Below are 21,534 nucleotides of genomic sequence, written 5' to 3' on the forward strand. Positions count from 1 at the left end.
AAAGTTAAGCTCTTACTAAGATCGATGTTAGTGACATTCACTCTTTTCATACTGCTTTCCTTAAGCTTTTTTTAACGCTTAGTGCTCTTCCCTTCTGCTGCCTCATTAAAAAGTTAATTCAAAAGATTTTTTTAAAAGATAAAATTGATTAGAAGGATTAGCAATTAATTACAATACATATTTGGAACATTTTTGATTATCTGCATTCTCAATTAACGATAGCAATGACGCAAGCCATGACATACCTGCTGTGCTTCTGTACCATCTGCCGTCACCATGGTAACTGTATGCGCACCCGGTGACCCTGTGAGGTCACCCTCGTGTGTGGGTACAGCAATTGTAGTACCATCCTGCGTTACCATGGTGATAGCTGTTCCCAGAGCCTGCAAGTCTTCATGCGATAGACTAACCTGCAATTAACAACATTATTCTTTTAGGAACATCCAGGATTGGTTACTGCTAAATGATAATAAACATTTTGAACTGACAAAAACATTTCCATACTGGCTCTACCCAGTAGTGTTAATGGTTAATCAGTTATCAAGTTGCTGACTGAAGTAATTGGTTGGAGGTTTAGAGGGGAGTTGAGGAGAAGCTTTTTCACCCAGAGGGTTGGTGGGGGTCTGGAACTCATTGCCTGAAAGGTCTAAGAGCATTAAAAAAACAAGCCTGAAGGCTTTGTGTCTTAATGTGAGGAGCATTCGTAATAAGGGATGAATTAGCTGCGCAAATAGAGGTAAACGAATATGATTTGATTGGGATTACGGAAACATGGCTCCAGGGTGGCCAAGGCTGGAAATTCAACATCCAGGGGTATTCAATATTCAGGAAAGATAGGCAAAAAGGAAAGGGAGGTGGGGTAGCATTGCTGGTTAAAGGGATTAACACAATTGTAAGGAAGGATATTAGCTCTGATGATGTGGAATCTGTATGGGTAGAACTGAGAAATACCAAGGGGCAGAAAACGTTAGTGGGAGTGGTATATAGACTTCCAAACAGTAATGCGGAGGTTGGGGATGGCATTAAAAGGGAAATTAGAGAAGCGTGCAATAAGGGCACAGCAATCATCATGGGTGACTTTAATCTACATATAGATTGGGCTAACCAAATTAGTAACAATACTGTGCAGGAGGAATTCCTGGACTGTTTACGAGATGGTTTCCTGGACCAATATGTCAAGGAACCAACTAGAGATCAGGCCATCTTAGACTGGGTATTATGTAACGAGAAAGGATTAATTAGCAATCTTGTTGTACGAGGCCCCTTGGGTCGGAGTGATCATATGATGATCGAATTCTTCATTAAGATGGAGAATGAAGTAGTTGACTCAGAGACTAGGGTCCTGGATTTAAATAAAGGAAACTACGATGGTCTGAGGCGCGAGTTGGGTAGGATTGATTGGGGAATGTCACTCAAATGGTTGACGGTGGATAGGCAATGGCAAACATTCAAAGACCGCATGGATGAACTACAGAATTTGTTCATCCCAGTTTGGCATAAAAATAAAACAAAAAAGGTGACTCAACCGTGGGTAACAAGGGAAATTAGGGATAGCATAAGATCCAAGGAGAGGACATATAAATTGGCCAGAAAAAGCAGTAAACCTGAGGATTGGGAGCAGTTTAGGATTCAACAAAGGAGGACAAAGGGATTAATTAAGAAGGGGAAAATAGAATATGAGAGTAAGCTTGCAGGGAACATAAAAACTGACTGTAAAAGCTTTTATAGATATGTGAAGAGAAGAAGATTGGTGAAGTCAAGCGTAGGTCCCTTGCAGTCAGAATCAGGGGAATTTATATTGGGGAACAAAGAAATGGCAGACAAATAACCTCCCAGAGATGTCGGGGAACATAGGGTCTGATGAAAGGGAGGAACTGAAAGAAATCAGTATTTGTAGGGAAATGGTGTTAGGGAAATTGATGGGATTAAAGGCCGATAAATCCCCAGGGCCTGATAATTTACATCCTAGGGTACTTAAGGAAGTGGCCCTAGAAATAGTAGATGCATTGCTGATCATCTTCCAACATTCGATGGAATCTGGAACAGTACCCATGGATTGGAGGGTAGCTAATGTTACCCCACTGTTCAAAAAAGGTGGTAGAGAGAAAACGGGGAATTACAGACCGGTAAGCCTGACATCGGTAGTGGGGAAAATGCTAGAGTCCATTATAAAAGATGTAATAGCAGAGCACTTCGAAAACAGTGACAGGATCGGACAAAGTCAACATGGATTTACAAAAGGTAAATCGTGCTTGACTAATCTACTGGAATTTTTTGAGGATGTAACTGGTAAAATAGATAAGGGAGAACCAGTGGATGTGGTGTATTTGGACTTTCAGAAGGCTTTCGATAAGAGATTAGCGTATAAAGTTAAGGCACATGGGATTGGGGGCAAGGTATTGACTTGGATAGAGAACTGGTTGGCAGACAGAGAGCAAAGAGTTGGAATAAACGGGTCTTTTTCCGAGTGGCAGGCAGTGACTAGTGGGGTACCACAGGGATCGGTCCTTGGACCCCAGCTATTCACAATATATATTAATGATCTAGACAAGGGAACTAGATATAATATCTCCAAATTTGCAGACGACACAAAGCTGGGTGGGCGTGTGTGCTGTGAGGAGGATGCCGAGAAACTCCAGGATGATTTGGACAGGTTGGGTGATTGGGCAGAAGCATGGCAGATGCAATACAACGTGGATAAATGTGAGGTTATCCACTTTGGTGTCAAAAACAGGAAGGCAGATTATCTGAATGGCAACAGATTAGGAGAAGGGGAAGTGCAACGAGACCTGGGTGTCCTTGTGCACCAGTCGCTGAAGGTAAGCATGCAGGTGCAGCAGGCGGTTAAGAAGGCAAATGGTATGTTGGCCTTCGTAGCGAGAGGGTTTGAGTACAGGAACAAGGATGTCTTGCTCCAGTTGTACAGGGCCTTGGTGAGACCACATCTTGAGTGTTGTGTGCAATTTTGGTCGCCTTATCTGAGGAAGGATGTTCTTGCCATGGAGGGAGTTCAGCGAAGATTCACTAGGCTGATACCTGGGATGGCAGGAATGACGTATGAGGAGAGATTGGGTCGATTGGGCTTGTACTCGCTGGAGTTTAGAAGAATGAGAGGAGATCTCATTGAAAATTATAAAATTCTGACAGGACTGGACAGACTAGATGCAGAAAGGATGTTCCCGATGGTCGGGGAGTCCAGAACCAGGGGTCACAGTCTAAGGATAAGGGGTAGGCCATTTAGGACTGAGATGAGGAGGAATTTCTTCACCCAGAGAGTAGTGAACCTGTGGAATTCTCTACCACAGAAGGCAGTAGAGGCCAATTCATTAAATATATTCAAGAAGGAGCTGGATATATTTCTTAAGGCAAAAGGGATCAAGGGGTATGGGGAGAAAGCAGGGACCAGGTACTGAATTTGGATGATCAGCCATGATCGCATTCAATGGCGGAGCAGGCTCGAGGGGCCGAATGGCCTACTCCTGCTCCTATCTTCTATGTTTCTATGAAAGTACTTGGATATACACTTGAAGTGCTGTAACCTACAAGGCTACAGACCAAGAGCTGGAAAGTGGGATTAGGCTGGAGAGCTCTTTTTTGGCTGGCATGGACACGACGGGCCGAATGGCCTCCTTCTGTGCCGTAATTTTCAATGATTCTTTGTGAAAGAAGGGTTTAACTATAGCGGCATAATACAATGTCTATTTTGTACCTCCCCCCAAAAAAGTAGGTATTTTAAAATCAATTTGCCTGATACAGGTACACTATCCCTTATCCGAAAGCCTTGGGACCGGCTGAGTTTCGGTTTTCGGATTTCAGAAGGTATTATTATAAGACTGGGAAATTTGTATTTAATATAAATTTTAAAAGTTCAGGCTACTTCTTGCGACTGTTCCGTGTCTCATTCCCCTTCCTGCTTCTCTGGAAAGCCGGATATCGGCTGACTCCTACTAAACTGGCCCGCAAATCAGGTCGGGGGTCGGGTCGGGTGGGTGGGGGGGGGGGGAGAAAAGAATATCGGACGGGCCGCGGTTCAGGTCGGGGGGGGGGGGGGTGGTGAAAAGAATATCGGATGGGCCGCGGTTCGGGTCGGGGGGGGGGGGGGGGGGGGAAGAATATCAGACGGTCCGCTGCAGCTATCGGACGGTCCGCTGTATTGTTGGGTTCACTCTCCCGGTATCTCCTTCACACTGCCCGGCTCGGCCTGCAATCTCCTACCCAGGAGGGAACTCTGTGACCCTCTGCCCTGCTCAGCGTAAGTCGTGCGCCACTCTGGTCATGTCGTGCGCACGACTTACGTTGAACGAAAAAACTTTCAGTTTTGAGAGGTTTTCGGAAGTTCGGATAAAGGATAGTCTACCTGTATTTCAATAATGATTTTACAACCCTATGCACAGTTCTGCTACTAATAGTATTGAGCATCTTTGGAAGACTTGCAATAGCACACCTCCAGATTTCTAACAGTGAACATGCAACCTTAAAACTGTTTATTTTTCTCCTTAGATGGCTTAGTGGGTATAGCCACTATCCGCTGTGGTACTGAGCTACACAGAGCAGGTCTCCGGGTCGATCCCCAGTCCTTGCTGAGTTGGTGAGATCAGTTGGAGAAACTGCTGGGGATACAATTGGTCTCAGACTGCTGGATTAAGGAGCAAAACATCAGCCAGCTTTCCTGCTCTTGAGTGCTATTAAATGGCACCTGGTGGAAAGTACAAGTGTGTTGGCATCAGATTTGGTTGTGATGCCTTCGTTGACCAAACAGCCTGTCAGTGCTCACCATTGGGGCTCACAGATGATGGATGGCTACCTGAGCAAGGTATCAGAGGACAGGCAGCACTAGCGGAAACATACTCCCTAAATAGGCAAAACCTTAGAGAAGGAAAGTTTGTAAAAAAAAAAAACTTTAAAGGAATGTTTATTTTGTATTCACTTTTCACCCGGCATCTTAAACACACTGAATTGATATTAGGGGTAGGAGAATAAATCACCATATAGCCCAACCATCCGGGCTTTATTCATACCTGCTGAGTGCCATCCTGTGATATAAGTGCTACCCGAGATCCCAGCCCATCTTGAGTTACCATGGTAACCTGGGTAGGAATTCCACCATCACCGTCAACCCCCGAGAGGTACGTGATGCGCGGCCTTTTCAATGCAGGTTCAATAACTGTGGCTAAGAATGAATGAAATATATGGGATGAGAGAGACCCGGTTAAACACAAATACAAAAACAGCACGTCATGAGCATATACATTCAGAAAATGTAAAGCTACAGTTAAAACTAGTGGCTACAAGATGTTAATTTTGTTGATTTTCATTCAAGATTTGACCACAGAATCTCAGTGTACCATTTCCAATCACGTCAATTAGACAGAGTTTGACCCAAGTGGGTGTACATGTCAGCGAAATAATAATCCTAAGAAGGATCTGAAGAAGAAGGAAAAATGTTGAGGGGGAAATGTCCTCAATGAGCTTAGCAAGTAAATTTGACTTCATTTTCAATTATCTTCCCACAACAAAGAGAAAATACTTAGTGACAAAAAGAAAAATCGTATGAAACAGGAACATTATAAAAGTAAACTAGCTCATTTAAACTGCTGTATCTTGACAGAGTCCTACTTGTGTACTTCAATTATCCGCTCTCGCTCTTGGCAACATTTGTCAACTTCCATTTATACGACACCCACCTCGAGGGGTGGCTGCATCAGGAGCCGAGACTGTGGCCAGGCACAGCCCGCGGGGCAGAAAGTATGGAATTATGCAGCAGCAGATGGAGGCACCGGGATCTATAATATCTTTGTATATTTATTATTAAGATTTAAGGCTAATGGTTGCGATTCCTTTGTCTTTAGTTAGGGGCTCTCAGCAAACTTTAGGTCTGGCCCCATTGTAATTAATAAGTCACGTAACGTTACCGTTACAGAGCCACCTACTGGTGCAATATTTTTAGGATCCTGAGACCACTCTCCATTTTCAGCATACAATAGCCTGCAATATAAATATACATTACAGACACTAGTAGGTCTCCCAATGCATTGCTTTCATGGAATCCTTTCCTCATCTGATCTTTGCGAATTGCTCATTCTGTCACCATGACTTCTTTGAGTGTCTCTCTCTTCCCTCCACATACTGTCTTTTGTCTCTCAAATCTCACTTTCCCACAATGATCTGAATCTACCCTGATGACTATATCTCTGTCTGTCACTTGATCTTTCACTCACTGTCGACACATTTACCTCTCCATGCTCTCCCGGTCACCCTAATCGACATACAAAATGCTGCCCAGCAAGCCTGTCCCAAACAGTAATGATGCAACTAAGCACCATGACCCTCAGTATTCACTCCCACCAGCAGCCATGTAATCTCCTCGGAGAGGTAAAGAAAGATTTTAAAAACCCTAGGCCAATTCAAAGAAAAATATCTGGGAAATCCCTCTCTAACTCCGTAAAGCAATCAAAACGAATTTAGGAAGCCACAGTGACCATGAGGTACAGACCCAATACCCCACCTACCCTTTGTATGCAGTGATATTAGCCACAGCAGGGATCTTGTCTAGCTTCTTTTTGCCTCACAGCGCCAGGGACCCGGGTTCAAATCCGGCCTCGGGCGACTGTCTGTGTGGAGTTTGCACATTCTCCCCGTGTCTGCGTGGGTTTCCTCCGGGTGCTCCGGTTTCCTCCCACAGTCCAAAGATGTGCGGGTTAGGTTGATTTGGCTATGATAAATTGACCCTTAGTGTTAGGGGATTAAATAAGTGGGGTTACGGGGATAGGGTGGGATATGTGTCGGTGCAGGCTCGATGGGCCAAAATGACCTCTATCTGCACTGTGGGGATTCTGTGATTCTGTGAGTTGCAGCAAATCCACTTATTCCAAGTGTCAATAACCCTCTGCGTAAAGAAAAACCTCCTGACATCTAACCTAGTTCTATGCTTACATAACTTATACGCATGAATGACCACTTGTTTTCCCTAACCTGTCTAATTCAAATAGTCAGTCCACACCGACACAGTCTCGTTCCTTCAACATTTTAAATACTTCAATTAAATCTCGACGAAGTCTAATTGTTTCTAGTGTAAAAAGCCCCAGCTCTCTAAGCCTATTGTGATAACTAAGGGTTATTAAACCAGGTCTTATTCTAATGGCCCTTGTTTGAATATTTTCCAGGCCCTCTATATCACCCACCATGCGAGATGACAAAAACTGGACTCAGCTCAGATTAGGATTAATCGGGGTCCAGTACAAGGACACTTGGTTATTTTAGTTTTATAATAGATCGTCCTCACTATACATCCTAGTACTCCATTTGTCTTCACAATACCCTCTTGGCACTGGTCGTGCACCTTCAGAGACTCATGTACTGTAACTCCTAGGTGCCTTTCCTACTCCACAGTCTTACTCAGCATGGTATATACCTGCTTGGCATTAGTTCTACCCATATGCATGACACTACACTTATCTAATTAAATGACATCCGCCAGATGCGGGCCCATTCCCCCTTAGGTTCTAGTCTCTTTTGCTCATTGAGGGTCCTAACACTGGCACAAATCTTCATGTCACTGCATGTGATCTAGATAATATAGCTCGAAGAGCAGTGGCCCTAACACAGATCCCTGCGGGACTCCATTAGTACTGGGGGCGGAATTCGTCTCCAGTACCACCTGGTGGCTCAAGCCTGCAACTGCATGCAGACGCAAAGCAATTTTTAACCTTGCAGGCCACTCACAGTGGGCGTTATGTGACAGGCAAGGTGCAACACTTATAACATTGAAGGTCCTTTTACATGGCCAACTACAGGAGTCACAGGTGACTGCAAAAACTGTGGATTCTTTTATTGTCCATTAGAGCAAAGACTGAGACCGGTCCAGTGATTCTCCAAGTGTTTAAACGCTCCATCGTTAGAGCTAATGGGCCACTTCAGTTGTAGTTATCACTCTTCATGGGAAGATTTCTTGAGCCATAAAAACACTACCAGAGAGAATGCACTGACTATACTTCAGGGACCTACCTTGCTGGTGTTGTTGCTGTTCGAACAAGGCCTGCTCACTTTCCTCTGTTGCTTCCATGTCACCATGGGCAGTGCGTTTGTGCGTAGCTAATGTGGAAGTCTGCCGGTACGTCTTTCCACAGTGGTTGCAGTTATATGGCTTGGAATGTGTGTGGACCACGTGGTGCTTATACAGGCTGGAGTATTCGGTGAAACGTTTCAAGCAGCCTGGTACTGTACAAACATAAGGCTTCTCTCCTGAGGGTAAGTAAAGTCAGGCAGGCAAGATGTAAACTTTCCAACCACAATCAAAACACAAGAGCCTTTATTTCTCGTCTTTTTAACAATTAACATTTTATTTGCTACAGATTGCAATGTGTCAAATTGCTTATAAATCACTCAAGCTCATTGAAGTTGACAAATAAAAATAAACTACGCAGCTCAATCCTAATTTAGAAAAAATGCTTCATGTTCAAATGCTAATTCCCTCCAAACTAGACTCACCTTTCTTCACCCCGGTTTCCTGTCCTTCTCTCCTGGAGATCCCAACTGTTGCTGGGTTGTGGTTCCACAGGTGCTCGGAGCTGAAATATGTGCACATATATGTACCCCTTGCAGCAAGAACGCTGGCTGATTCTCCATACCTCCCCCCTCGCCCCCCCCCCCACAATTGCTGACCCAATGTTAGTGCCTCAGCTGAGATTAGCCAACTCAGCGCACACTGGGCTCTGAACCTGGGGTCTTCTGGAGTGTATAGCTTAGTACTCCACCAGATGGTGCCTGCACTGAACTCAACTTCTAATACTTTGGGCAATGAATACCTCTTTCAACTATCAAACACAAGCAATTTATGTCCAATTCTAAAGCAGAATCAGAATGAAGGCCAGAGTATGTCTCAATTGGCAGAATCCTGACAATCTACAACAGTACTTGCTCAAAACTGGAGTAATGTTTATGGGAGGGACATTTGCTCTCGCTACTGTGATAAAATACCATCATATTTTAAAAGAGTTTAGTCAATCAACACCAAATTTTATACGGTATGTCCATGTGTTTATGAACATCTATAACCCAAGAAGGCAACCAACATTTTCTAGATACAGGAAACTCTTTTTTATCCGGCACCGACGGGACCGGCGTGCTGCCGGTTTATCAAAAAGTCCGGATTACAGAGAGGTATAGTAAAAAGGTACGAGAGCCCCATACACGGCCACAGATCCAGGCGTCCCTGTTGCATAGCAACAGGTGCAGGAACCCCGGCCACAGATCCAGGAACGGCCACTAATAGGAAGTAAAACTTACCTGAACCTACTCCTGAATTTTGCCGGTTAACAGAGATTCCCGGTTATTTAGGTGCCGGTAAATCGAGAGTTTCCTGTATTGCACAATAAAGGTTCAGTTACACAAACAAAAAGATGCTCATTAACACTTTTTGTTGTGCTCTCAGCCATGCTGGCATAACAACAGTTATACTAGTGGAAAGTATCATTGATGTCTCAAAACATAAATACTGTATTCCTCAAATTCTCTCTTTAAAAAAGACTTGCATTTATATAGCGCTTTTCACAACCACCGAATGTCCCAAAACGCTTTACAGCCAGTGAAGTCCATTTTGAAGTGCAGTCACTGTTGTAATGTAGGAAACACAGCAGCCAATTTGTGCACAGCAAGCTTCCACAAACAGCAATGTGATAATGACTGGTTAATTTGTTTTAGTGATGTTGATTGAGGGATGTGCAGTTTTGGTCGTCTTATCTGAGGAAGGATGTTCTTGCCATGGAGGGGGTGCAGCGAAGATTCACCAGACTGATACCTGGGATGGCAGGAATGACATACGAGGAGAGATGGGTCGATTGGGCTTATACTCGCTGGAGTTTAGAAAAATGAGAGGGGATCTCATTGAAACTTATAAAATTCTAACAGGACTAGACAGACTAGGTGCAGGAAGGCTGTTCCCGATGGCGGGGGAGTCCAGGACCAGGGGTCACAGTCTAAGGATAAGGGGTAAGCCATTTAGGACTGAAATGAGGAGGAATTTCTTCACCCAGAGTGGTGAACCTGTGGAATTCTCCACCACAGAAGACAGTTGAGGCCAATTCATTAAATATATTCAAGAAGGAGTTAGATATATTTCTTAAGGCTAAGGGGACCAAGGGATATGGGGAGAAAGCAGGGACAGGGTACTGAATTTGGATGATCAGCCATGATCGCATTGAATGGCGGAGCAGGCTCGAGGGGCCGAATGGCCTACTCCTGCTCCTATCTTCTATGTTTCTATAAATATTGGCCAGGACCTCGGGGATAACTCCCCTGATCGACTTCGAAATAGTGCCATGGGATTTTTTTTACATCCATTGAGAGAGCAGATGGGCCTTGGTTTAATGTCTCATCTGAAAAACGGCACCTCTGACAGTGCAGCACTCCCTCAGCACTGCACTGAAGTGTCAGCCTAGACTTTGGTGCTCAAGTCTCTGGAGTGGGACTTGAACCCACAACCTGATGTAAACATCAGGTTTGCAATGTTTTGTAGAATCTGAATCAAAACGCACAGCCTTTTCATATGAAACAAGCACAGATGCAAACACGCCACAAAAGCTTTCAAAATCCGTTGTGCAACATTAACATACCAACGTGCTAACACACTCATATGAAATTCCTTTGTCCCTTGTTCTAGCATAGATGCTAATCCACTTAAAACAGATTCCATTAATTATTCCATTAAAATAGAAGGAATTTCATACAAAAATGCATTAATGCAAATTGTGCGGTGTCGCACATTGCAATTTCACCCCTTACCGTAACAGTTTAATCGAAAATACAATCTCATGGGAAACAAGATATCTATTCACTCAATTCAATCTGCTACATGCTCCATCAGAGTTGGCTGTATAAATTACTTTAGCTTTACTGCTTTCAACACTGCAATTTACCTGTGTGAATTCTCATGTGGTTCTTGTAGTTAGTTGCACTAGCAAACCCTCGACCACAGCCTGGTTCACAGCAGATGTATGGCCTCTCTCCTGTATGCGTTCTGATGTGAACTTTACGGATATTAGAAGTGGTAAAAGAGCGGCCACAGCCCTCAAATGGACACTTGAAAGGTCGTTCGCCTGTTAGAAAAAGCACACATTATTACTTGGGCAAAAGAAAATCTAAAACTAAATGTTTTAATTTACTGCCAAATTACGTACGCAGCAGCCATTTTGGTGATTTACTCAGGGCACCCTGAAGGCTCTGAGTAAATGTACAGTATGCTATGGTACGGAATCATACACGGTCCCAGGTTTGATCCCTGAATTAGTTGATCTTAGCTGGGACACTGGAGGGGTACTGCAGTTGGCCTCAATGACTCCAGAGTAGGAATGGACAAGATCAAGCAAGGTTTTCCACTCCTGATCACCATGCAGTGTGACTCTTGCTCGAGGGTGCACATTTGTAGAATTAGGCGAGTGAATGACTGGGCTTGGCTGTGATCTCCACCTCCCTCCACCATGGCCACACAGCCAATGGTCAAAAATCCAGATTCACATGTGAAGAATGACTGCTTTGACAAGGCATATTAATGCTACTGGAGCCTGGGAATCAGCTAGGAGGAGGGGGTAAAGCTAAAATTAAAAAAACAAACAAGATGCGCTTCTAGCTATATTGTACTATTGTTAATTGTGATTGGATATACGGCTTCAAATACTGAACCACATTCAGTACCTAACATGCAACGGCACAGTACCTAGCCCTACCTTCCCGTTCTTTCCCAACAGTTTACAATTCCTGACTCCGTGTATTCGAGAATTATAGAATACGTAATTTTAACCCCAACGATTTCCCATATGGCGAGTTCACTGCCGCTTTAAGGAGATGCAGCAGAGGAGCTGGGTTCTTCCCCTTGAGGGTGGGAATGAAGGATGGACCAAGTCACAGTTAGTTGCTTTTGTGCATATCTAAGTAACATAACCACAGGCTGCCTTCCTGCCGGTCGGTTCAATGTTCAGGTCCAGTGTATGGACTCAGCGGGACCTGAAGACCAACTTCCGTTTATGTAGCGCCTTTCACAGCCTCAAGCTGTCCCAAAGTGCTCTGCAGCCAATTATGTGCTTTTGAAGGGTAGTCACTGCGTGTGAAAGGTGGAAAAGTGGGAAAATATCTCTGTAGAATTCCTAATTCAAGCAGAATCCTAATCCAGGTAAATAATATTCCTCAAGTATTTATATTTTCAATGGCCAGCACATTAATTGTTTGCAATAAAGTTATGGCAGCGGCAAATTTTAGAAGTGCAATTGCTTTTAAGCAGAATATTGGCTTTTGTTAGTACTGAGAGTTATTTTTGTTTATCTTGAATGGTTGAATAAATAATTAAAGGAGCTGCAACACAAGGATTTACAAATTGGTTATATTTTATCTGAAGTTTATACAAATGGCGATCCAAGGATAACATCTCTTGGCATTGGCTGTATCAGGATCCAACTCCAAATAATAATAAATAATGTCAAACAAAGCAATCATTTGCACCATCTTTCAGCACTGCATCTTAATTAATACCAGTAAGAAATGTGGACGTTATTAACACTGGGCACTTGGCCACCAGTTATAGATAGTCTGCTCCAGAAGTTGTGTAAGCTGTTTGCTGATCTGTGTCTAAACAAAGAGATGGCTTACAGCAAAACTCCCGCATAGTATCAAAATAATTTCTTTTGTTACCAAATGTCTCTTTTTAAATTCTTAACATTTCATATCCCACAAAGATATTCTCCCATTTTCTTTCCACTTCTCCAGGTGGTGATGATTGAGGGGGTGGTATGATTCTGTGCCTGCCCACAACCTTCCAGTACCTCCCATTAACTGGTCATTCTTTACACGTGAAGCTGCACAATGAGTGCTGGCAGGCTGTTCAGCTGTGGGAACCTCACCGTCAAACCGGACCCTGATCTCTCCTGATGTCCGCACTTACAGGTCTTTTCAACACGAAGTCACTGGGAAGTGATCAGGAGTGAGCCCTGCCCAGCCTAGGCACAGTAAGGCCAACTGTAACAAATGACTGATGGCAAATTATATGTTCTATTCTAAATCAAGTCAAAGCTACAAATACAAAAAGTACGACACATTGGGCAGGATTTTCATTGAGCCGTGGAAGCGGGATTGGAGGCGTGTGGGGGGTTAAAATCCTGAAATCAGGGGTCCCGAACCCATCCTGCACCCAACCCGCCTCCATGCCAGTTTCAAAGGAGGCGGGTACCCGACCCGCACTGGGACCCGCCTCCCTGATGGCAGGAATGACGTATGAGGAGAGATTGGGTCGATTGGGCTTATACTCACTGGAGTTTAGAAGATTGAGAGGGGATCTCATCGAAACCTATAAAATTCTGTCAGGCCTGGACAGACTAGATGCAGGAAGGATGTTTCTGATGGCCGGGGAGTCCAGAACCAGGGGTCATAGTCTAAGGATAAGGGGTAAGCCATTTAGGACTGAAATGAGGAGGAATTTCTTCACCCAGAGAGTGGTGAACCTGTGGAATTCTCTGCCACAGAGGGCGGTGGAGGCCAGTTCATTAAGTATGTTCAAGAAAGAGTTGGATATATTTCTTAAGGCTAAAGGGATCAAGGGATATGGGGAGAAGGCAGGGACCGGGTACTGAATTTGGATGATCAGCCATGATCTCATTGAATGGCGGAGCAGGCTCGAAGGGCCGAATGGCCTACTCCTATCTTCTATGTATCTATGAAGGGGATTAGTGCCAATTAACTGCCTGTTAACAGCTAATTAACAGGCAGCTTTTAGCCTAATCCCTATTTTTAATGCTGAAGTGTGGGATTCCCGACGGCTCCAAACCACGCCAAGTTAGAGGAGGTGGACCGTTGGGATGAAGGGCTTGGAGGGGTCGAGATGTCCGTTGTTCAGGTGAGTGGTGGGTGCATGAGTGCAAAGGTAAGTGTGTTTGGTGTGTGTAAAGTATTTAAAGAAGTTCTACTAACCTTTACTTACCTTTGCAGCCTTCCTTCCTTCAGGTCTCGGGAGTCCCTCATCTCACCGGCACAGAAAGCAGAATGGCTGCAAGCTGTCAAAAATTGCAGCATTCAGCTTTCTGTTCCGGGGAGATCTCTAAATCATCCTGAGAGGAAGGAATTAACCTGGAGTACAGATTGTCAGTGTTTGACAGCTTCAAACAGCTGTGAAACGCTGATATTTCATCTGTCAAAAGGTCTTGACAGATGAAATATCAATCTGTGACGTCATCTGTTGCCGGGTGGCCCTTAATTGGCCTGCTGAGCCCGCTGGGCGGGCTCAACAAGGTCAATCAAGTTAAAATCACGTGGGTTGGCTAGAACTCGATGGAGGCGGGACTACAACCCCAAAAGTTGTAGTCCCGCCTCTTACCGGACTCCTCAATGAAAATCCAGCCCATTATAATTCATATACTGAAAGTATAATGGTCTATGTAGGTGCTATAGAGCCATTACCCTACCTGTGTGAGTTCGAATATGTTTCTGTAAGTCTCCTGATGTTTTGAATGCTCTATTACATGTCTCTTCAGGGCATTTGTATGGCTTTTCTCCCGTATGCGTTCTGGTGTGACTTTTCAATCCATAACCTGGAATTGAACAAAAATCACACATCAAGTTTAAATTTCACAAATTATTTCTCGCCTGAACTAAAATTAAGTACCAGCTGAACATACAGAACATCCCACACAAAATGACCAATGGTGTAGCACCTCAGGTGGGATCATGGAAATAAGACAGAAGGAGAAAAAGGAAGTGCTCAAATGGGGAAGACAGTATGTCCAAAAGAGGGAATGCAACAGTGCGGAACCCAAAGGAGGAAAGCAAGCAAGGTTGTCTCATTCTCCTAAAATTCCAGGAGGTTCAGGGTCATATATATTAATGCAAATCACTAATTAATTAAAAAAGTCTCAGGTAGTCCTGTGACCTACTGTACCAACACATTTGTCCAAAATGTTGGGGTGCAGAATTTGAAATTCATCACAAATTATCCATCTGGGTCAAGATGTCAGAGGTGGTGACAAGTGGAGACAAGGCACTTGCTGATGGGAAGGGAGGGAGACAAAAAACTTAAGAGGGCAAGAATAGGCCTTTCCTCAGCATCCCTGGTGACAGGTGCAGCTAAATAATTTAAGCAATGGGTGGGGAAAAAATGTGGACATCTTAAAGCCCCTCCATCAATTTTGTTTCTTTCTGATTCCCCCCTCCCCAATCTCCTGATGGCGCTGACTCCCTGCTGAGGCGTGCTTCCACGGACACTGGTCACTCTCCAGCATCTCGTTCAAGTGGCTATCATCATGTGAGGGCCTCGACAGTGAGCATCTCCAGGCTAGTGAATCACAGGAACATCATAGCAGAGTCTGACCCTGTCCTCACCTAATGTCCACACATGCACAATTCCAGCAGGTGTCAGTCACCCAGTAGCCATCGAGAGCGGGAATGTGGATGACTTGTCCCTTTCTACCCCAGGGCACGGAGACCACTTGCAGTACCCCTACCATCACCCTGCTGAGATTAGCTAACTCAGCACAAACCAGTGATCGAACCTGCGATCTTCCTCATCTGCACAACTCAACTGCTCAATCGATAAACCTGCTGAGGCACGAGGGCAGTCAAAACCATCTCATTTTAACTGGAGATTAAGATCCACACCATATATGTCCCAATCTTATTATTTTCAATACTGAAAAATACAATTTACAACTCAACTAATTCGACACAATTTTCCCAGTGTATTGTTTGACTTTTTCCGTAATATAAACCTGACTTTCTATACAGTAAATGTTTCAGCCATTACCTGTAGCAAATGCTTTTCCACAGCCTGGCTGCTCACACCGGTACGGCCGATCGCCTGTATGGGCCCGTTCATGAACCTGCAATGAGGCACAAAGAAAGAGTGCTTTAAACTCACCACTCTTTTACACATCTTTCACTAGGTTATAAAAAAAAGTATTACAGATTATCAGTATTGCGCCGAATTGATATCAAATGCCCTTCTTATCTGACTGTATTTTGTGTTATGTACTATTCTCCACTATGTAGGATTCAATCAGATTACAACATACCCGTTACCATTTATGTTCATTATCTGAACCTTGAAATTACGGCACTGTGTTAAGAGTTACTGCATTTAAAAAAAAAATTCCGCTTAATTTTCTCACCTCTTCTCCCAAAGGTGTTTTCTCCTGCCTGGGCTACAGTTCCATGGGCACTCGTCACTACCTTGCTTAAGTGGCCATCATTCGTGTGTGGAGCTTGACAGCAAGTGTCAGTGAGCTGATGAAGCACAGAGGGCATCACAGCTGATCCCAGTCCTGTTCCCACCCAACAACCAACAAATACACGTACGCATTTCCATCAGAGCTCACCAGGCAGCAGTCTGGAGTGGAAGCCCTGGCTGATATTTTCCCCCATCCCAACCCAGAGACACTAAGGCAAAGTGCAGTGCCCTACGTGCCACATTTGCTGAGAGTGGATAAGCAACACAGACCAGGGATGGAACCTGGGACCTCCCGGTCTGAATGGCTCACCCACTCACTAAGCCAGTGGAGAAATTGGTCTAGTTATGGTACATTACGTGTAAATTATTATTGGTTTTTGGTACAATCCCTTCCTTTAGTGTTTCATTACTTCCTTCAAAAGTTTTGCTCAATGTTGAATCTGCAGTACTAGTTCTCCTGCCCTCCCACTCCAAACAAAACATCAAGTTAAGTAAAATTCACTACAGAAATTGGAGGTTGTAATTATACTAAATCCCCATTGTGGATGTGACAAAAATGTGGAATATTTTGTCCATGGGTTTTGTTTATTCTCTACTGGCTTCCTGAATATAAAATAGTTGAGCCATTCTCAACATGGTTGCTGTGCATTCATTTAAAAGCCATCTTATTGACCAAAGAGACAAGATGGCTACAGAAACTCTCTCCTGGGAACAATCTATTCTTAATATGCTAATATTTTGACTGAAAAGTCATTAAGAGTGCCTGCGTGTACCACCAGAAGCAGTCATAACTAATCAGGAAGGCCACTTGTTTTGAACCAGGTGTCATTCGAACGTATCAATGGCCTAACTGTAGACGACCTTCATTACAATTCTTATCAAACTGTACAGGTTGGTATCTTTGGGCCCTTTCTGCTTATTGGCGATGAAGATGGTGGGTATTGTGTAGCAATTGCCTTTGTCCCGTACATTGACTTTTAAAGTCATACATACACATATAGAACCAGTATATATTTCATATATCTCTGGGATGAGGCATTGAGACGAAGCACAACCCCAAGCCTACATAAACCCTGTAAAGGCTATAGAATCATTCTATTATCTCTCTCTTGGAAGAGAGTTTTTTTTATCCCCAAGTTCTGCAAGGAAGCTTTTAAAGGACCTTATCCGTCTGGTTTGTCTATTTAATTTTTCATGAACAGGCTCCAAGCTACTGATCTTTTGGACTGATTTCAATACTCCATTATTACTGCTTGGGTGGGAAGATTGGTCTGGAGTGAGATAGTGAGTTGGGAGCCCTTTCTACACCCCGCCCGATTCTCTTTTCCATTGCCCAATTTCACCCCTTCTAGCAAAAGGTGTCTGAAGTGACCAATATGAATGAAGTGTGGTGAAAGTCCTGCGTGTTATCCAGTAACAATGAAAAGGTTCAATGTTTGGTTTTTAGGACGCGAGGACTGGCCCATGGAAACAGAGGCACAAAAAAAACAAATTCTAGAATGATTTTAAATCGTGATAGAAGAGACTCCTTAAAAATTATGATGTCAGCCCCCCCTGGGTAAACATAGAAGATAGGAGCAGGAGTAGGCCATTCGGCCCTTCGAGCCTGCTCCGCCATTCAACGAGATCATGGCTGATCAACCAAACCCTAGCACCCGGTCCCTACACCGACAGCCATCCCACCCAAGCTCTATCCCCGTAACCCCACGTATTTAATCCCCCCTAACACTAAGGGTCAAATTTTTATCATGGCCAATCAACCTAACCCGCACATCTTTGGACTGTGGGAGGAAACCGGAGCACCCGGAGAAAACCCACGCAATGTTCTAGCTGGTGTGGGACTAAGACTTACAGGATAAAAGGGTCACAGGTTTAATCTCTGACCTTCTGGCACTCCCCAGCTCACATGGGATGAATGGCTGCTTGAATAGGATAGGTAGGGCAACAGATGCCTAACACGCCACACTGCAACATGTCATTGGCCTAGAAATTGGCCTGAGGCGCCAAGTTCGCCTGGGCGCTGGAATTTGCGCCGCAATCGCCGCATTAGCGATTGCCGCAAATTCAGTTGAAGTGCCCCTAGAGGGAGACGGGGCGCGGCTCGAGGCGCTCCGCATCCCTCTTAGGGCGCTGAAAGTGAATTTCGCAGCGCTACGTGCCGCAGCGCCACACGCTGCGGCACGGCACGCTGCGGTATTGCAGGCCTTCCTCCCACTGTTAAGGAGGGGGGGGCCTGCAACAGCGTGAGCCCCGATTGTGAGTGCCGGCAAAAGAGCCCGGCACCAAGGAGAAGTGCCGGGCTCTCGGGAAACAGCCGGCAATGCCGCGGGGGGGGGGGGGGGGGAAACCAGGAGGCCGGGGACGGAGGTGCTGGCAGGCGGCCGCCAAAAAAGCGGCCGCCCGGTGTTGTGTCTGTGTATAAGACACAGACTGCAGGAGAACGATATAACAGGTGTTTACTCAACGTGGCTCACACAGGAACTGATCTGTACAGATTACTACTCAGTGTTATATACAGGTGTGGTCACTGCCGGTACTGCAGTATACATGAGCTGTAAAAGATAGTTCCCCCCTTAAAAAGGTATATACATTACAATTCCTCCCCTTTTAGATTAACAGTACCATAACACTCATTTAACAATTAAATATCAAACTAATTACAATTAACACTTTTAACATGCAACATTAGCTGAAAATAGTCTATTTATATATTCAGTCTTTGGGGAGGCTTCCTGATCCTTTCTGGATAGTGCCTTTCCCGAGTGTCTTGCTCTTGGTGCGGCGGCGATTCTGGCCCCCTGTCGTCGGTTGGTTCATCAGCTTCCAATGCTACTGTTTCTGGGGTAGATGCGACCTGTACGTCGGGTTCATCACCAGGTACGTATGGGCGAGGCATGGGGTTGACTTGTTCCTGTGACTCTAGGATCTGGTCAGCATGGCGTCTCACGATGCTCTCCCCAACGTCCACTGTGTACATTAGTGGGCCCTGTCGTGTGCATATCGTTCCTGGCTGCCATTTTTCAGTTCGGTAGTCGCGGGCCAAGACTGGTTGCCCTACATTGAAGCTCCTTGTTGGCTTCTCATGGATGTGCTGGAATTGCTTACTCTCAACATCTTTTCGTACGTTTGGTCTGAGCAAATCCAGGCGAGATCTTAACCTTTGGTTAAAGAACATCATGGCTGGGGCCTGGTTGGTGACTGCATGTGTCGCATTCCGGTAGGCTAACAGGAAATTGTCCACCTTGTGCTGCAGCGGAATGTTGTCATTGTACATAGCCTTTATTGCCTTCTTAAAGGTTTGTACGAACCTCTCAGCCAATCCATTTGTGGCTGGATGATACGGGGCGGATGTGTAATGCCTTACCCCATTCTTTTTCCAAGAACCTCCGGAACTCTTCGGACACAAACTGTGGTCCGTTGTCGGAGCAAATCTATTCTGGCAAGCCATTCCTGGCAAAAATGGTCCGTAGGACTGCAATAGTTTTCTCCGTGGTGGTGGAGGACATTTTGATGACCTCAGGCCATTTCGAGTGCGCATCCACGGCTATTAAAAACATTGAGTCCATGAATGGACCAGCAAAATTAATATGCACCCGTTGCCATGGAGATGAGGGCCACTCCCATGGGTGTATAGGGGCCTGTGGTGGTGCATTTTGGACTTTCTGGCATCCTGAGCAGCTCTTGGTCAGGTCCTCGATTTGTTTATCGATTCCCGGCCACCACACATAAGCCCTGGCTAGGCTTTTCATTTTTACCCCTCCCAGATGACCCTCATGAAGCTCATTGAGCACTCTATCCCTTAACTTGGGTGGAATTACCACTCGGGATCCACACATCAAGGTCCCCCGGCACACTGACAGCTGTTCTCTCCTTGTCGAGAATGCTGGCAACAGTGAGTCGCCATGTGCCGGCCATCCCTTCACCGTCAAATCATATACCCGAGACAGTGTCGGGTCATTTCGGGTTTCCTTTTCGATACAAGCGTTAGTTACCGGTAGGTATTCAACTATAGTCGAATGGAATATTTCAACAGGATCCACTGCTGGTGCTTCCTCCGCAGTAGGCAGTGGCAGGCGTGATAGCCCATCAGCATTTCCATGCTGTTTCGTGCCCTTATATTCAATCTCATAGTGGTGCGCCCCTAGAAAAAGTGACCATCTTTGTAGTCATTGCGCAGTCATCACCGGAACGCCCTTCTTCGGATTAAAAATGGAGACAAGAGGCTGGTGATCAGTCAGCAAGGTGAATTTCTGCCCGTGCAGATAGTGATTGAACTTTTTCACTCCCCACACTAGGCTGAGGGCCTCCCTGTCAATCTGGGCGTAGTTACGCTCGGCTGAGGTTAGTGATCGTGACGCAAAGGCTATTGGCCTCTCTGAGCCGTTCGAGAATTTGTGCGACAGCACCGCTCCAATGCCGTAGGGTGACGCATCACATGCCAACCGAATTGGTAATGCTGGGTTGTAATGGGCCAATACCTCTTTCGATGTGATTAGTGTTTTGCTCTTCTGGAAAGCTCGTCTACATTCGTCACTCCACTTCCATGGCACCCCAGTTTACAGTAGGGTGTTCAGTGGGTGTAGTATTGTAGACAAATTTGGCAAGAACTTATGGTAGTAGTTTACCAGTCTGAGGAACGACCTCAGTTGTGACACATTTTCCGGTGCTGGAGCCTTGACTACTGCCTCAATCTTCTCTGGGGACTTATGTAACCCCTCTTTATCGATAACGTGGCCACAATACGAGATCTGTTTTCTAAAAAACTCGCATTTGGGGCGGTTAGCTCAGAGCCCATATTCCTGCAATCTAGTGAGCACCTGCTCCAGGTTGGCAAGGTGATCACTGTCATTTTCGCCCGTGACCAGGATGTTGTCCAAATAACACTGGGTCCCTGGGATCCCTTGCAGGACTTGTTCCATTGCCCTCTGCCAAATAGCCGGAGCTGATGCTACCCCGAATACCAGCCGGTTGTATTGGTAGAGACCTTTATGGGTGTTGATTGTGAGGTATTTTTTTGATGCTTCTTCTACCTCCATTTGCAGATACGCCTGGGCCAGATCAATCTTAGTGAAGCGTTTCCCTCCAGATAGCGAGGCGAAAATACCTTCAATCCGCGGAAGTGGATATTGTACGGTGTGAAGGACCGGGTTCACTGTTATCTTAAAGTCCCCACAGATGCGAACCTTCCTTGGTTCCCCAGGCGTGCTGCTCAACGACTTTTTCATCACAGGGACGATGGGTGTAGCCCACGCGCTCCAGTCTACCTTGGACAGTACACCTGAACATTCCAGACTCTCCAGCTCTGCTTCGACGGCTGGGCGAATCGCATAAGGTAC

General features: G+C 45.2%; 1 protein-coding gene across 9 annotated transcripts in view; it reads right to left on the reverse strand.

Annotated features, from left to right (window-relative positions):
- Window positions 1–21,534, reverse strand: part of LOC147105285 (zinc finger protein 76-like) — a 78,465-nt gene that overhangs the window by 7,049 nt on the left and 49,882 nt on the right. For 8 of the 9 annotated variants that reach the window (XM_086011482.1, XM_086011486.1, XM_086011485.1 and 5 more), the window contains 6 exons: window positions 15,776–15,851; window positions 14,442–14,567; window positions 10,914–11,093; window positions 8,005–8,241; window positions 5,019–5,170; window positions 246–410 (listed from right to left, as the gene is read on the reverse strand). In XM_086011482.1, the coding sequence (XP_085867608.1) occupies window positions 246–410; window positions 5,019–5,170; window positions 8,005–8,241; window positions 10,914–11,093; window positions 14,442–14,567; window positions 15,776–15,851 (936 nt within the window). The remainder of the gene's footprint in view (window positions 1–245; window positions 411–5,018; window positions 5,171–8,004; window positions 8,242–10,913; window positions 11,094–14,441; window positions 14,568–15,775; window positions 15,852–21,534) is intronic. The other variant, XM_086011489.1, reaches the window with a different exon arrangement.

The sequence above is a fragment of the Somniosus microcephalus genome, chromosome 18 (assembly GCF_052327205.1).
Source record: "Somniosus microcephalus isolate GS21.2 chromosome 18, FLI_Smic_1.0, whole genome shotgun sequence".
NCBI classification, from domain to species: Eukaryota; Metazoa; Chordata; class Chondrichthyes; order Squaliformes; family Somniosidae; genus Somniosus; species Somniosus microcephalus.